The sequence below is a fragment of the Homarus americanus genome, unplaced genomic scaffold (genome assembly GCF_018991925.1).
Source record: "Homarus americanus isolate GMGI-L3 unplaced genomic scaffold, GMGI_Hamer_2.0 scaffold3452, whole genome shotgun sequence".
NCBI lineage: Eukaryota > Metazoa > Arthropoda > Malacostraca > Decapoda > Nephropidae > Homarus > Homarus americanus.
Window position 1 is genome coordinate 57,501 of NW_024729998.1, and position 15,000 is coordinate 72,500.

The window sequence follows — 15,000 nt, forward strand, 5'->3', positions numbered from 1 at the left end:
CAGTCTCCTTCCTCCCTGCCTCCTCTCTCCCTGCCAGCCTCCTTCCCTCCCCTGCTTCCCTCCCTGCCTGCCTCCTCCCTGCCTGCCTCCCTCCCTGCCTGCCTCCCTCCCTGCCTGCCTTCCTGCCTGGCCTCCACATTAAACCACATAGGCAACACCTGGACTAGGCGATCAACAACGCCGCCAAGTAACCAAAGTGTTATGTAAGGTGAGAATCTTGGCTCTTGACGTCGAATAAAACAAACAAAACAAAAATAAATTAAAAACAAAAACAATTTATTTCTCGCTAACTTATAAACGATATTTCTTTCAGGTAAAAATACATACAATTAATATTTTATTCTAATTTCATCTAATTATATAATGAAGTAAGTGATCGAGACCGAAGGCAACACTCCGGAACGTTGCCAGTTAGTGTTTTTGTTTTATGTTTTGAGCCAACACCACACTATGCATTTGCGTCACAACAGCTTAATATTCAACGAGATAAAGTTTGGCTCAGTCATTTGAGGGTGAGTCACTGAGGACATGTTTATTGCAGTGGGATTATATCTGAATTATTGTCTTTACTTTCTGTTAGTGTTAGTTACTGTATACATAATAACAGCTGACGTCAACATACCTACAACTCGACAAAGACATCTTTTAACTACAACTTGTGCCGTGAGAGTTTCGCCAGTACGAGCATTACACATCGCTCGACGTCAGATGAACATTCGCTCGCCTTCTGCCAACAGTGACACTCTTTTATGGTCCGAGCATTACTGACAAAAGTTTAGAGTTGCCGATGGAATTGTGCCAGTGAATCTTTTATGGCTGCCAGATTGAGGCCTCACATTCTTATCCAGCTTGAAATTAAATCGTTTAATGGAAGCAGAGGAAGAAACTATCCCTCCCGCCCGAAGTATTGATGCCAACAGCCCGGTATTGTGGAGTAACTGGGAGGCGTTATCTCTGTGTCTTGATGCGTAGTGCCGGAGACAACATAAACTAAATGACAAAGCAAGAGTAAATAACAAGAGATATTCAACATTCACCAAGAAGCGCGAACGTTTGTGTGTGTGTGAGGGAGGGGGGGACTGTCTGCCATGCTCAAAGTGGTCAAAGCAAGTTTCTTACACCTATGAAGAGTCTAAGTAGAAGGAACAAGGAATTTCAAGAACCAAAACACTCACGTACAGTACAATTTTGGCCGCTAGATTCCAGGAGTGTTATTGTTGGTAGTGATGAAGAGAGGCGGCGCCCATCCCCTCCCCCCCTCAATCCTCTCAAACATGACCAGCTGATGTGTTGTGATGGTACCAAAGACCACTGGACTAAACTATGGTACACACAGGGACTCTTGGACTAAACTATGGTACACACGGGACTCTGGACTAAACTATGGTACGCACAGGACTCTGACTAAACTATGGTACACACGGGGACTCTGACTAAACTATGGTACACACGGGGACTCTTGGACTAAATTGAGAGCCATAGAGAGAGTGAGAATATTTGTGGGTTCAGTGGTATGTTTCTGATATAAGAGAGATGTGGGAGGTGAGAAATACAGGGAGGGGGATGGGAAGGGGTACTGTTTGGGGGGGAAGAGAGGAAGGGGGATGGGAAAGGGGTACTGTTTGGGGGAGGAAGGGGAAGGGTATGGGAAGAGAGGAAGGGGGATGGGAAAGGGGTATGGTTTGTGGAAGAGCTTAGAGAAGAGGAGGGAGAGAAAGGGTAAAGGGAAGGGTTTGGGGAAGAAGGGGAGGAAGGGTAGACTCGAGTAACAGAGAACTAGAGGTATGTGGTGGACAAAATTCTCAACAACAAGGTATTTTTCCCCTCAAAGGTTGTCCATGAAATACTTGAGAAATTATTATTAAAATTTTTTCTCGGAATTTCTAACGTAAAGGAAGAACCGCTTATACTCCTCTTCTTTCCAAGGTTACGTGGACATTTAGACATCACTGTTTATGTTGGTATTGTTATGATTCGTTATTATATTATCCTATAGCTTTATTTAGTTATTTATCTAATTATTCATGTACATGTTTATTTACGTTTGTTTATTTTACTTTGGGATCACGTGAAGATTCGACACCCCGACTTATTTTCCTTGATTAAACTACCAAACTCAACCTAACCTAACCTAACCTAACCTAACCTAACCTAACCTAACCTAACCTAACTTGACTCCAGGTTAGGGTGTTGAATCATCAGGTGAAAATGAGCTGAGGGTGGCTAATCTTCAGGTGATCTTTGCTTTGTTTTGCGTAGGACGGGGAGTACAGTGCATTGGCTATAGCTCGCCGTACCAAGGGTCATAGGTCTAGGTGTGTGTGTGTGTGTGTGAGGTGGCACTTAGCACACAGCAGGCTGGCCCCCACACTGTGTAAACACTGCTGAGGACGTTGCCGCTTTTATCACTATAGAGACAGAGGCAGGAGGGTCAGGGAGGAGTGTCAGGGAGAAGGTGGGTCAGGAAGAAGGTCAGGGAGGTGGGTCAGGGAGATGGGGGAGGGAGATGTTTTGAAAGCGTCCACAGAAAAACAAACCTTCACACTATTCACCCTAGTAGGAGACAACAGACGGCACACTAAACGCTCTCTGAGTATTTGGTGGGTTTACGTCTACAACCATTCAATCACAACTATCCATCAACAACCACTTCACCAATGCACAACATGGCATCTATAACTATCCACCAACAACCATTCATCTACAACTATCCCTCAACCACCACCCATTGATCCTACACCTACCACAACCTATCTACAACTATTCCGTCTACAACCAAGCTCTCCCACAACCACACACCCATCTACAACCTCACCCAGAAGATAGTGTTATAGTCGCTGGTAGAGTGTAACAGCCTCAAGGTCGTCAATCACGTTTTATCGCATCGGGAAACTAGACTCTAAAGTCGAATACCGAATGTCATTGTTCCTGGTGGTGATACCTGGGGGAGGAGGTGCAGGTGATGGGGAGGTGGAGGTGATGGGGAGGTGCAGGTGATGGGGGAGGTGGAGGTTGTGGGGTGGTAGGGATGGTGGTGCTGGAGGTAGGATAGGGATGGTGGTGGGGTGGTAGTGGGGTAGTGGTAGGAGGTGGGGTGGTAGGGATGGTGGTGGGGTGATAGTGGGGTAGTGGTGGGAGGTGGGGTGGTGGGGATGGTGGTGGGGTGATAGTGGGGTAGTGGTAGGGAGAATTGGGGGTGGTAAAGAGGGATGGTAGTGGGGTGATAGTGCTGGGATGAAGTGGTTGTGGTGGGGGTGGTAGGGATGGTGGTGGGGAGACGGTAGTGGGGGCAACTATTACACCTTTGAGGTTGACCTGAGACCTCATTCAAATATCAAGGTCAAAGAATGTTTAAAGGGTGGGAAAAGGTTAGAGAAAGTCAGATATACAGTCAATATAACACAGCAGACAGACAGACAGGCAGACAGAGAGAGAGAGATCAAAATACAAAAGTTCTCCAGGTATATAATACAAAATTCTCGCTAGTTGATATATCACAAAGTTGTCTGAGAGTAAAGGTTCTCACACACACACACACACACACACACACACACACACACACACACACACAGAGCAGAAAACAATCAAATCAACCATAATTCGTCTGGGGGCTTCACATTTCCCACCCCACCCAAAAAAAATTGCTCCACCCTTAATAATACTAATCCAAGAAAAAAGAAAACTGAAACGAAAACAGCTAAGGAGGTCGGTCGTTTACAGCACAAGACGGAACAAAAGATCATTACCAAACCCGGGTCAGAGGTGGACGCCAAGAGGGGCTACGTGACTTTCCTTACCGGGTCTCACAGAATGCTAACGTGTGCACTGTTTCATTTCTGCTGGGAAGTGTGTGTGTTATTTGGCGTTGGTAGTGGTGATGGTGGTAGTGGTTGGTTGTGGTAATGGTGGTGATGGTGGTTGGTTGGGGTAATGGTGGGAGTGGTTGGTTGGTGGTGTTTGGTTGGTGGTGTTTGGTTGGTGGTAGTTGTGGTGGTTGGTTGATTTGGTTGACGTTCTTGGTGTTATATTATTCATTGCTTCTAATCTTCTCTCTCAACCTCTTATAATCTTACCTCTCGTGTACTAATTCGACTTCTATTTGACACCATTGAGAGAGGTTAAACAATACATCACTATAACGCCTTAAAACAACCATAAACCAATATTATAAAGGACCTGCAAATATCTACGATGATGAGATTTGTAATTTTTTTTTATTTTTATTTATTTTTTACACTCAGCATTGAAAAACTTTACTAAGGATCTAACATTATAATATTTGTGGGGTACTCAAGCATGTACACGGTTCTGCTTCTGGTGGAAAACATAGGAGGAAGTTACTTATTCTTTACATACTGCCATCCCCCCCCCCACCCCTCCTCCCAAAAAAATACTAACAACAACAACAACAAAAATAAGAAGAACAAAAATGTGAATGTGGGTTTATTTTATTTTATTTTTATTTTTGGTCGAGATTTAATTTTTTTTTTCGTCCCCTCAAGATGACATACGATGAGGAGAACTATTCCTGGAGTCCATCTATGTTTATCTCTCCGGACGTTTTGCTGGTGGCTGGCTCGTTGCTGCTCTGTTGATTGTGATGCACTGGCTTGGTATAGTGTCTGTTGTGATGCACTGGCTTTACTGGGGGTAGGGGAGTATCAGCTACCATTGTGAGTTGTGATGATGGTTGGGTGGGGAGGAGAGGAGGAGGGGGGGTGGATGGGCGTCACTGTATTTCACTGAACTCAAATATCGGAATACAAACTTTTTCACTGTAACCCATCAACAAACTCCTGTGCTTACTTAGTTAAAATTCCTTCACTGTATTTCTCAAGCTGAATACAGGAAAACAAGTTCTTCAATATTGTCCTATACTGTAACTCAGGACAAACTACTACCCTGTTATCTTTATGGAGTATTAACACCCCCCAAAAAATAATGAACAAAATCCAACGGTATATTACTACAGTATAATACAAAAATATACTTCCATCTGTATTTTTTGTAGCGGTAATACAAGGAAAAGTTCAACACGGTATTACTTTTTTTCTCCAGTGTAACATAAATACACTCCCTTTCCTTCCCCTTTCCAGATTCCATCTATCCTACCTCCACTTCCCCCTCCTTCTACCCTCATCATCTACCCATTCCATCTTTCCCCCTCCCTCATAACATCCATCCTCCCTCCTTCCCCTACCTCACAACATCCACACCTCCTACACTGGCAAAACACCCCCCCCCTCCACATCGAAGCCAAGTAGTCAATATGTCAATCAGTACATCAGTGTGTCAGTACCCAGGGCTTGCACATGCTAGCGAGTAACCCATTGAGATTCACCAAGACGAGATGAAGGTTGTAAATAATGTACTATCATCTTTGTTATTATTATTATTATTATTATTATTATTATTATTATTATTATTATTATTATTATTATTATTATTATTATTATTATTATTATTTCTCTCTCTCCATCGTTATTTCCTTCTCTTCCTTTCAATTCTTTCCCTCTTTCTCTCCCTGTCCTTCAAACCCACCCACCCCCTCACCTCCCCCTCCTGGCATCAACCCAGAAGGCACTGTCAGGGTATTGCGTGGCACTCTCATTACACACCCACCACCACAACACGGCACCCACCACCACAGCACGACACCCACCACCACAGCACGACACCCACCACCACACCCATCACCACCACCACACCACCACCACATCACCATACCACCACAACACCATACACTCTCACCACCACGTGCTTACCGTTACACCACCACACGCTCACCACTACATCACCACACTCTTACCATAAAAACATCACACCTTCACCTTCACAATACCACAAACTTCTTTAAATATCTTAAATAATCAACTTTTAAACACCTGAAAATTTCTTCACAAAAAATACATCGCTAAATTATTCGGTCTTCAGTCAGCAATATAAATTTTTTATTTTTTTTTAGATTTTGTTAATGTAATTTGTATATCTTAAAGTATTTATTGAAGATACTTTTAACACAGCAACAACATTTAACAACTCAAAATCCTCAATTCTCATACCTTACCTAGTCTAACCTCACCTCACCTCACCTCACCTCACCTAACGAGAAAAAAAAGACTCAACTGTAACACGACTCAACAGGTTCTTTTGCTAACACACAACTCAAGGAAGTATGCAAAATGGCGGCGAAATTATACCAAGACTCTAGGGTATGAAACTCCGAGGCTAGATGTTGAATGTTTAGATAAATTACAACGATGTTTATAATGGATACTGCAGGCCATGCCCCCCTCCCCTCACACTGCAGGCCATGCCCCCCTCCCCTCACACTGCAGGCCATGCCCCCCTCCCCTCACACTGCAGGCCATGCCCCCTCCCCTCACACCGCAGGCTATGCCTCCTCACACTGCAGGCCATGCCCCCCTCCCCTCCCCTCACACTGCAGGCCATGCCCCCTTCCTCCCCTCCACTGACTTTCTGAGAGCTGGTCAAGTGCGATCTGGTTATAACAGGTTCTAACCTATCTTACCCCACTCCACAATGCAATAGTTCACTCCACAATTCACCAACAAACTCCACAAACCACTCCACGTCCCTCCAACCCACATCACAATCCACCAAACCACTCCACGCCCCACCAAGTCCAATCCACAACCCACAAGTTAACTCCACAACCCACCAGCCCACTCCACAACCCACCTACCCACTCCACAACCCACCTACCCACTCCACAACCCACCTACCCACTCCACAACCCACCTACCCACTCCACAACCCACCACCCACTCCCCACCCCACCAGTTCACTCCACAACCCCACCTACCCACTCCACAACCCACCTACCCACTACCCACCACTCCCACAACCCCACCAGTTCACTCCACAACTCACCTACCCACTCCACAATCCACCAGCCCACTCCACGCCCCATCAGCCTACTCCACAATCCATCAGCCCACTCCATAACCTACCAACCAGCCCACTCCACAACCCACCTACCCACTCCACAATCTGCCAACACAATCTACAACCCACCAGCCTACTCCACCACCCACCATCCCACTCCACGCCCCATCAGCCCACTCGACTGCCTCGTATTCTCTCACCTGTCACATCCCGGGACTATTTTAATCTTCTGGCACCAACACCCGCAAGAATTCTCGTGTGTCCAACTCAACCGGTGCCAAGACCTGTCCTACCGACGACCCCCTTGCTCCCGTTCCTAATCACATACCCTTGCCCCTCCACATTTTATCTTCCTCCCCCTCAATCAACCTCCTACCCTCACCCTCCCTTTCTCTTCCAAACACCACTCTCCCTCCTCCCTCCCTCCTTCCTTGCCCTCCCTTCCCTTTCTTTCTCCTCCTTAATACCTTCATTTTTCCCTCCCTCCAACCCTTCCCCCCCTCCACATCCTCTCTGTTACCCTCCCTCCTTCCCTCAGTCTCTGGTACCCTCTCTCCTTCCCTCCACCTCCTCCCTAGCACTATCAACCATCCCTCCCTTCCTCACTGGCATCCTCCAACCACCTACCCTCGCCCCTCTACCCTCCAACTGGCACCACCGATTCGCTTGCCAGACTACTAAGGTGTCAGAGGAACGGGCGTGTGGGCGTGAGCAACAGCGAGGTGTGTGTGTGTGTGTGTGCCCTGAAGGTTGAGGGGACGGTGTGTGGGCATATAGTATCTGGACGTGGTGGTGTGAGGGTAGGGCGGCCCCTCCTGTGCCAAGTATACAAGGATAAGGCGCCTTTCTCTCCCTCTATACACCTCAGCTAATACCTCCTGCAATAAAATAAAACAAGAAACAAAGTGATAAATAATAAATATAAGTGGCGAAATAAGAAAGAAGTGACGAAAAAGGAAGAAAAATAGTGACTGGAGGAATAGGCAGCGCTACAATTAAGAGCATATTAGCGAGAGTAATTGGTTGCCTGAGTGAGGGAAATGACTGTGGGAATTTAAGCAGCTGGGAAGGCAAGGGGGAGGAGGAGGAGGGAGGTGCCGTGGTGCAGATATTGAAAAATACTTTTACTGGCGCCCCGAGGAAGGTCCTGGCGAGACATATTGTGTTGTGCTGTGATTGTTCCCTTATTGATACTGCAAACATATCATATTTAAGTCTTCGTGTTATGTGCTGTTACTCTGTTGTATCTAAATGAACAAAACGCAACGTATTTGTTAATCACTAAAGATGTGAAGTTATTTTATTAATAGTTGAAGAACACGACAGGTGTGAAATTAAGTGTTCAGTACTAGTAGAATAAGACAGGTGTGAGAGACGTGTTGACCATGTGCGGTGCAGGTGAGGAACACGTGCTGTACACCGGTCACAACACACCTACAGCCCAAGACACCCTGCCCCACATATGACGTGTAAACAGCTGTTGGCTATAGCGTGTGTACACCGCGTGTCTCACTCTCCTCACGGGCTAACTAGCGTCCTCTCTGAGGTTCCGAGCCATTAAAAGTTGTGTGAGTGTTTATAGATCAAGTTCAACATTTTCTCAGTGAGTTCAGATACAAATAGTGCTACAATTGTTTCTGTTCTGCGACGCTTTAAATAAGTTACTCTCGAGTGTTCTTCTGTTAAGTCTTGTTTATCTTACACCCGGCACCATGCCTGTGTCTCCGTACTACGGCCAGGGCGGCTATGTCAACCGCAACTACACCAGGGCCAACAGCGGCAGCAGCTACGTGCCCATGATGGACTGCATTAAGTACTCCTCGTCAGACACCAGAGGCACAACGGGCAACACCCCAGACGACAGCCCATCTAATTACTTCAGGTCCAAGTACATTATACCTGAAGATGGTCCTGCTTCTAGCTACTTGGCCCCTAAATATACACCAGCATCTAGAAGTGGTTATAATCTGTCGAGGTTCAGATCTACCGACAATGTGCCAGACTCTAGCAGTTTACTCGAGGACAGTAGGATTAAAAAGTCTCCCTCATCGTCGAGCGTCTTTACCGGAAACACGGCTGCTCTCAGGAAGACTTTCAACGGACAAGATGTTGTTACTTCCACAGCACCTTACACGAACTCCATTCCCAAGTATTCCGACTATAGTCTTAGCTCGCCAAAGGACAACAAACTTACCGGCTACAGACTACCGGAGGAACGAAAGTTTGCGGGAAAGTATGGCCGCGAGTCCAGTTACGCCAGTCAATACTTAGCAAGAATAAACATGAGTAGAGATGTTCGACCCAAGGAGATAGATACGAGGGACATAAACACGACAGAAAAACCCGTCAATGCTAAATGGCAGAAGACCGATCCTGCGAAGGACAACGAGGGTCTCATCTCTAGGAATCGACAGGTTGTTCGTCTGACGATCAAAAGAGAGAAGAATGAACAACAGGACCCTTTCGTCATCAAAAATAGAACTCTCAATACCATTGCCCAAAGACTCATCGAAAAATATCAGGTGGCGGAGAAGAAGCCAGAACCATCAGGGTATCAACCCATGAAGAGAAGATTCTACCAGGACCCGCCCAAAGACGAAACTCTGGAGACGAAACTAACAGGTCGTCCTCCACTTCCAAGTTCCTCTGCTGTTTCTAAGACCACCTCAAGTGACGTGCCGAAAGACACACCAATTTCCAAGGCCTCTCCTAAGAAATCTACAGAGGCTCCCGAAGAAATAAAAACTGTCCCATGTTCACCAGAGGGAGAGGGGGAGGTAGGCGCGGCTACGATACTTCAGCGGGCGACGGCAACGGCGGAGACTAAGAAGGAACTTCAGAGTTGGGAGGAAGTGAAGGACGCCATTTACGCGGCCGTCCTGCATCCTGATGTTGACATAGAATCTGACGAAGAGATGGAAAAGCTGATAAAGGGAGATGCAGCGAGTCCTGAGAGCTCCATCAAAGGTAAAGGTACGAGTGAAGAAGACAACGCTTCATCTGATGTGGGAAAAGGACAGGCAATCGTCGGCCAACTGAAGAGGTTCGTGAAACTACAGGAGTCAGTCAAGTGTCCGAATAAGAAGAGATCATCAGTGAAAGATTCTCGTAGGTCAAAGAAATCAAGAAAAAGTAAAGATAAGAATAATAAGGACATTGTGGATAAAGCGGCGGAAAAAGACAAAGGAGAAGAGAGAGAAAACACATCGCTCTTGACTGGTGACCTCGTGTCGGGTGAGGCAAGGACAGACATCAACACAGACACAAAAGAAAAACTTCTACAACCACCAACGACGATGGATAATGAGATCTACAATAAGGAAAATAAAGAAAAAAATGATATAGACAAGACACAGAGTACGAGGAAGAAAGAGGAGACAGAGATTAGCGTGAAAGAGAAGAAAATCACGAAGCTAGACGAGAAGACGAACACACGGGACAGAAGCTCTTTACTCTCAGCTAATCTGGTGTTGAGGAGTGTGGCGTCGGAGGACAGAGAAAACACCAAAATTAAGACACAGATAAAAACGGATAAAACAGAATCAGAGAAGACAAAGTCTGAAATTGAAGTAAATAGTCCCAAGACACAAGGGTACGATACACTTCCCCTAAAACTCAAGAAAAAGAAAGGGAATAGCTCACTTCTATCACCAGATCTTGTACTGAATAAAAAGATTCCAGATGATAAAGTGAGAAAAATTAAGTCCATATGTACGACTGACCAAACAGAACCGGAAAACAAAGAACCGCAAGTTGAAAAAGGTGGACAAAAATCGATAAATGATGGAATGGAACAAGAGTCAATAAGAGATAACAAGAAGGAGAAATCAAATGAAAATGAAGAACAAGCAATAGAAGATGAAAAGGAACAAACAATAATTAAAGTTATCTCAAAGTTCGATAAGAAAGGTAAAAATTCTCTATTGTCAGACGAACTTGTATTAAAAAGTGTGACGTCGGAGGAAATTAAAACAACAAAAGAACAAACAGAAGCAATTAAAGTAAAAACTAAAACGTTGGAAGGCGAAGGAGGTGAAAAGAACGAAGCTAAAGATAAAGAGGAACAATTGAGAGAGACCCTAAGTACAAAGATTCCCCAAATTAAGAAGAAAGTCAAGAAACAGACAGCGATCGAGGAGGACTCTCTTCAGGAAGTCCCACAACTGAGGGTCTTCTCTCAAGCGGGTGCTCCATCACGGTCAACCCCCGAGAGACAGTCCACCGCTCAGGAAAAAGTCTCCAAATCTCAAGAACTCCCCCACGACCTAGACGTCTCGAGTGAGGTAAACAAAAACCTCAACAGCAAAACATCTACGACGAATTCAGCCCAAACTTACGACCATCAACCAAAGATGACAGGCGTTGAGATCATAAAGTCAATACTGGATAAAGAAGCGAAAGCCAGAGAAGCTGAAGAATCCTCAGCTCGTGATAAAAATGAGGGAATAACGGGAGGAAAGTCTTCAAGTGACGTCTCAGTTGAATTAGGGACAAGTACGATATCTGAAGCACCTTACTTCACTTGGCGCCACAAGGGTGAGAAAGCCGTCACGGAGGAGTGTAGGAAAGATATCACAGACACAGTCAAGAGTCCTCAAGAAATTTACTCCACAGTCTGCAGGAGCGAAGATAACGAGAAGATACAAAGAGAAAAAACTAATGAACAAGTACGAGAGAAACCACAAGAGCTGAAACAAGAGGAGAGAGATAAGACGAAGAAGATTCCGTTTACAGTAAAATTACCAGAACAAACCCCAACTAACAAGAGTGAGGAGGAGAAGGAAATAAGCAAAACTACTAAACCGTCTGGAATACCGAGATGGAAAATCGAAGCAACAGCTCAAGTAGAAACTCATAAACTAATCGAATTAAAACAAAGACAAAACGAAACAAAAGACAAGACGACGATGGACAAAGGAGCAGATAATAAGAATAAACAGACAGAAATAACGGAAGATGGGCAAGAAAAACAAGAAGTTATTAGCGTTAAGGCAAAACAAGAACAGATTCTCAAGCATAACGAGGTGAAGAAGGAGGCGGAGGACTCACAGGATGCATTACTGGTGAAGAAAGCCATCAAAAGACCTCGTCAGATTGCACCACCTCCTGCGCCTGAGAAGCCCATCGGTAATGAGCTCCTTAAGGCACGGAATATACTAAAGAGACCCGTCAAGCAGAACGCAATTACGTCTCCTGCTGATAATAACAAACAAGACCAAGCAAATACTACAGGGGTTCAGGCTAAGAAGATCTGGAAAAAAGAAGTTGCTCATTTAGTTCCCCCAAATCAGGGCAACCAGTTTCTTCAGGCTAGAAACGTCCTCAAGAAAGTGGTCAAGGTAGAGAAAGTAGAGAACAAAGAAGAGACCGTCCCTGAAGTTATTAAACCCAAGAAAGTTTTGAAGAAGCCTGTGCAGACCAAAGAACCAGACGCAGAGACCGAGACTACCCAGGAGACCAGAGGACGTCCCCTCAGGAAACAAAGACCTAACCGCTCTAGATCAGGTTCCTCTTCCTCTTCAGACGACGGCAGCACAGTGAGGAAGAAAGCCGAGAAACCCAAGCGGCTCATGAAACCAAAACCACAGGGAGCTGAGAAAACACCAACACCAAGCCCTAAGACCTCGGCTCCTGGTTCACCCAAGACGAGAGGATCTGTTGAGGCTTCCACCGGCGTGACGGAGACTCAAGATGGTAACAACGTACAGAAGCCTTCAAGTACAAAGGACACAGCGGGTTCGACAGGACAGGATCCGAAACTGAGTGCCTGTCAGTCTGCGGATTCCGGGTACGGCTCCAGTCCCAGCACCCCGCAACCCACCCCCACCGTGCCTGAGGTCAAGGATGAAGAGACATGCAGTAGTAAGTATAAAATAACACGTAATCATAACTTGGGGAAGATTATATCATGTCCTTTAATAAGTGTATACAACATGCTAAGATGATTATGGTGTAAAATTAAATGACACACACACACACAACCCTTTCATGCCTTATACAGGTTGGGAATGATGATTAACTGAATGGCTGACGTGTAGGTGTTGTGTAAGAGGATGCACAGCGAGGCATCCAATTGGCAAAATGACAAATAAAACTTTTCATTATATGTTATTAAAAGATCAGCTAAAAATTATACACTCCAACTTAATTCACCCAAAGATTAAGCACTCTAACGCTCTCCTAACCTAATCTGACTTAATCTACCCTAACTTCACCCTATCTAAATTAACCTAATCTAACCTTACTTAAGCTACCCTATCATAATCTAATCTAACCCTCCAATATCCTAACCAAACTTAACCTAACCTGACCTAACTTAACCCTATCTAACCTTAACTAACTTTAACCAAAACCTAACTTAACCTAATTTACTTAACCTAACCCCCCAGGCAGAGTTAGAGTGGCTCATCTACAATTGAAAATAAGTTGGAGTGCCTAATCTTCAGGTGAACCTAAAATGTAACGATCAAGCGCATGACCTGAGTGTAATACGACACGTGCAGTACAGGTAGACTTAGAATTGTCTTTTGTTGTGTCTAACTATAATGTTTAAAGTGAGACAAAAAATAAATATTAATGATAAAAAAAAAATAATAAACATAATATAAACATTAATGAATCATATAGAAAACAAAATGTGATTCTCTGCCCTAAATTATGAGACTGGAACCCATTAAAACTGGAACCCATTAAAATAGAGACCCATTAGGACTGGGAAGCATTAGAATCAGGACCTAGCAGTTCCCTAACCCATTAGAACTAGGACCTATTGGGACTGGAATCTATTAGAATTGGGACGCATTACGACTGAAACCCATTAGAATTGAATTCCATTAAGACCGAGGCCCCAATCCCAAATGGTTAAGCTGGAGACAATTAGAACAGTGTTGGTATTCAACAACTCCTCCTCCCCCCCCCCTCCCCCAATACTATAAGTGGACACGGTGCCACATGACAGTCTCGTTGTTTGCACCAATTACGTAGTGACACTGGCACCTGCTGATACTGCCCAGGGGGTGACACTAGTGCCTCCTGATGCTGCACAAGAGTGTGACATGAGTGACACCTGTAACTCCTGGGGGGGGGGGCATTGACGTGAGTGACATGCTTAACATTTTCAAGAGAGAGAAATAAACATATTCATGCTTCACTGTCTTGTCATTCCTCATCTGGTTGTCACTATCAAAGCGGTGCAACTCGAGGGATCACTTGGAGATTAACTTCCCTAATTTATTTCACTTAAGGATTATACACCGTAACACTACCTGGGGGTGTAGGGTAGGTTAGTATTTGGATGGATGACCTTCAGGTGAAATAAACTGGGGAGGGAGGAGCTAATTGAAATGTGATCCCAACTAAAACTTACACACACACACACACACACACACACACACACACACACACACACACACACACTACAGTACACTAGGCTCAGGTTATAACACATCTCAAGACCTCACTTACGCTATACTATTCACCATTAACCGAGGCAGCAGCTCAGAAATCTACAGCGTCACTTGCTTTTCGTAAATGAGTCGAGGATAATGTGGTTCCATAAATAAACCTGATTTACCTGTTAAAACGAAACACTAATAACCTTAAGTACTTGTTAATGAGGGAAGTACAGTACCTCTTCCTACCTGTATTGTCGTCAGGATGAAAAGCCATTAAGTTACCTGTTGAGATTTTGCTAATTGGCTCTAATATTTGTTTACACCTGTGCTATAAAAGACTTAAGCCAACACACTCAGGTAAACAGGACTGAGCTTCTGTAATTAAACAAATACTAACAAATAAATAAAAATAATAACAAATACACCTGTAATAATAAGAGTCAGGTAACATTGAGGCTTAACAAGAGACTACAAAATAAATAACTTCTACGTGTGGGTCAAGATAGTGATATAATCCTCGAGTTAGTAGAATTATCAGAGACATTGTAACGTAGAATTAGTACACACGAACCAACCAAAGAAAACATGACTATCTATTTTTCCACAATGAGTCGACCCCAATTTACATATTATGATAAAGGAGTCAAATTTTAGCGATGTTTTTAGTTTCAATAAGATATACAGGGTCTCCATAAAT

At 44.5% G+C, this 15,000-nt stretch overlaps 1 protein-coding gene across 1 annotated transcript in view; it reads left to right on the top strand.

The window, feature by feature from the left end:
• Positions 1–7,656: 7,656 nt before the first annotated feature.
• LOC121866869 overlaps positions 7,657–15,000 on the top strand; it is a 46,095-nt gene continuing 38,751 nt past the window's right edge. The window contains exon 1 of the mRNA XM_042366605.1: positions 7,657–12,771. Within this exon, the coding sequence (XP_042222539.1) occupies positions 8,622–12,771 (4,150 nt within the window). The 5' untranslated portion in view covers positions 7,657–8,621. The remainder of the gene's footprint in view (positions 12,772–15,000) is intronic.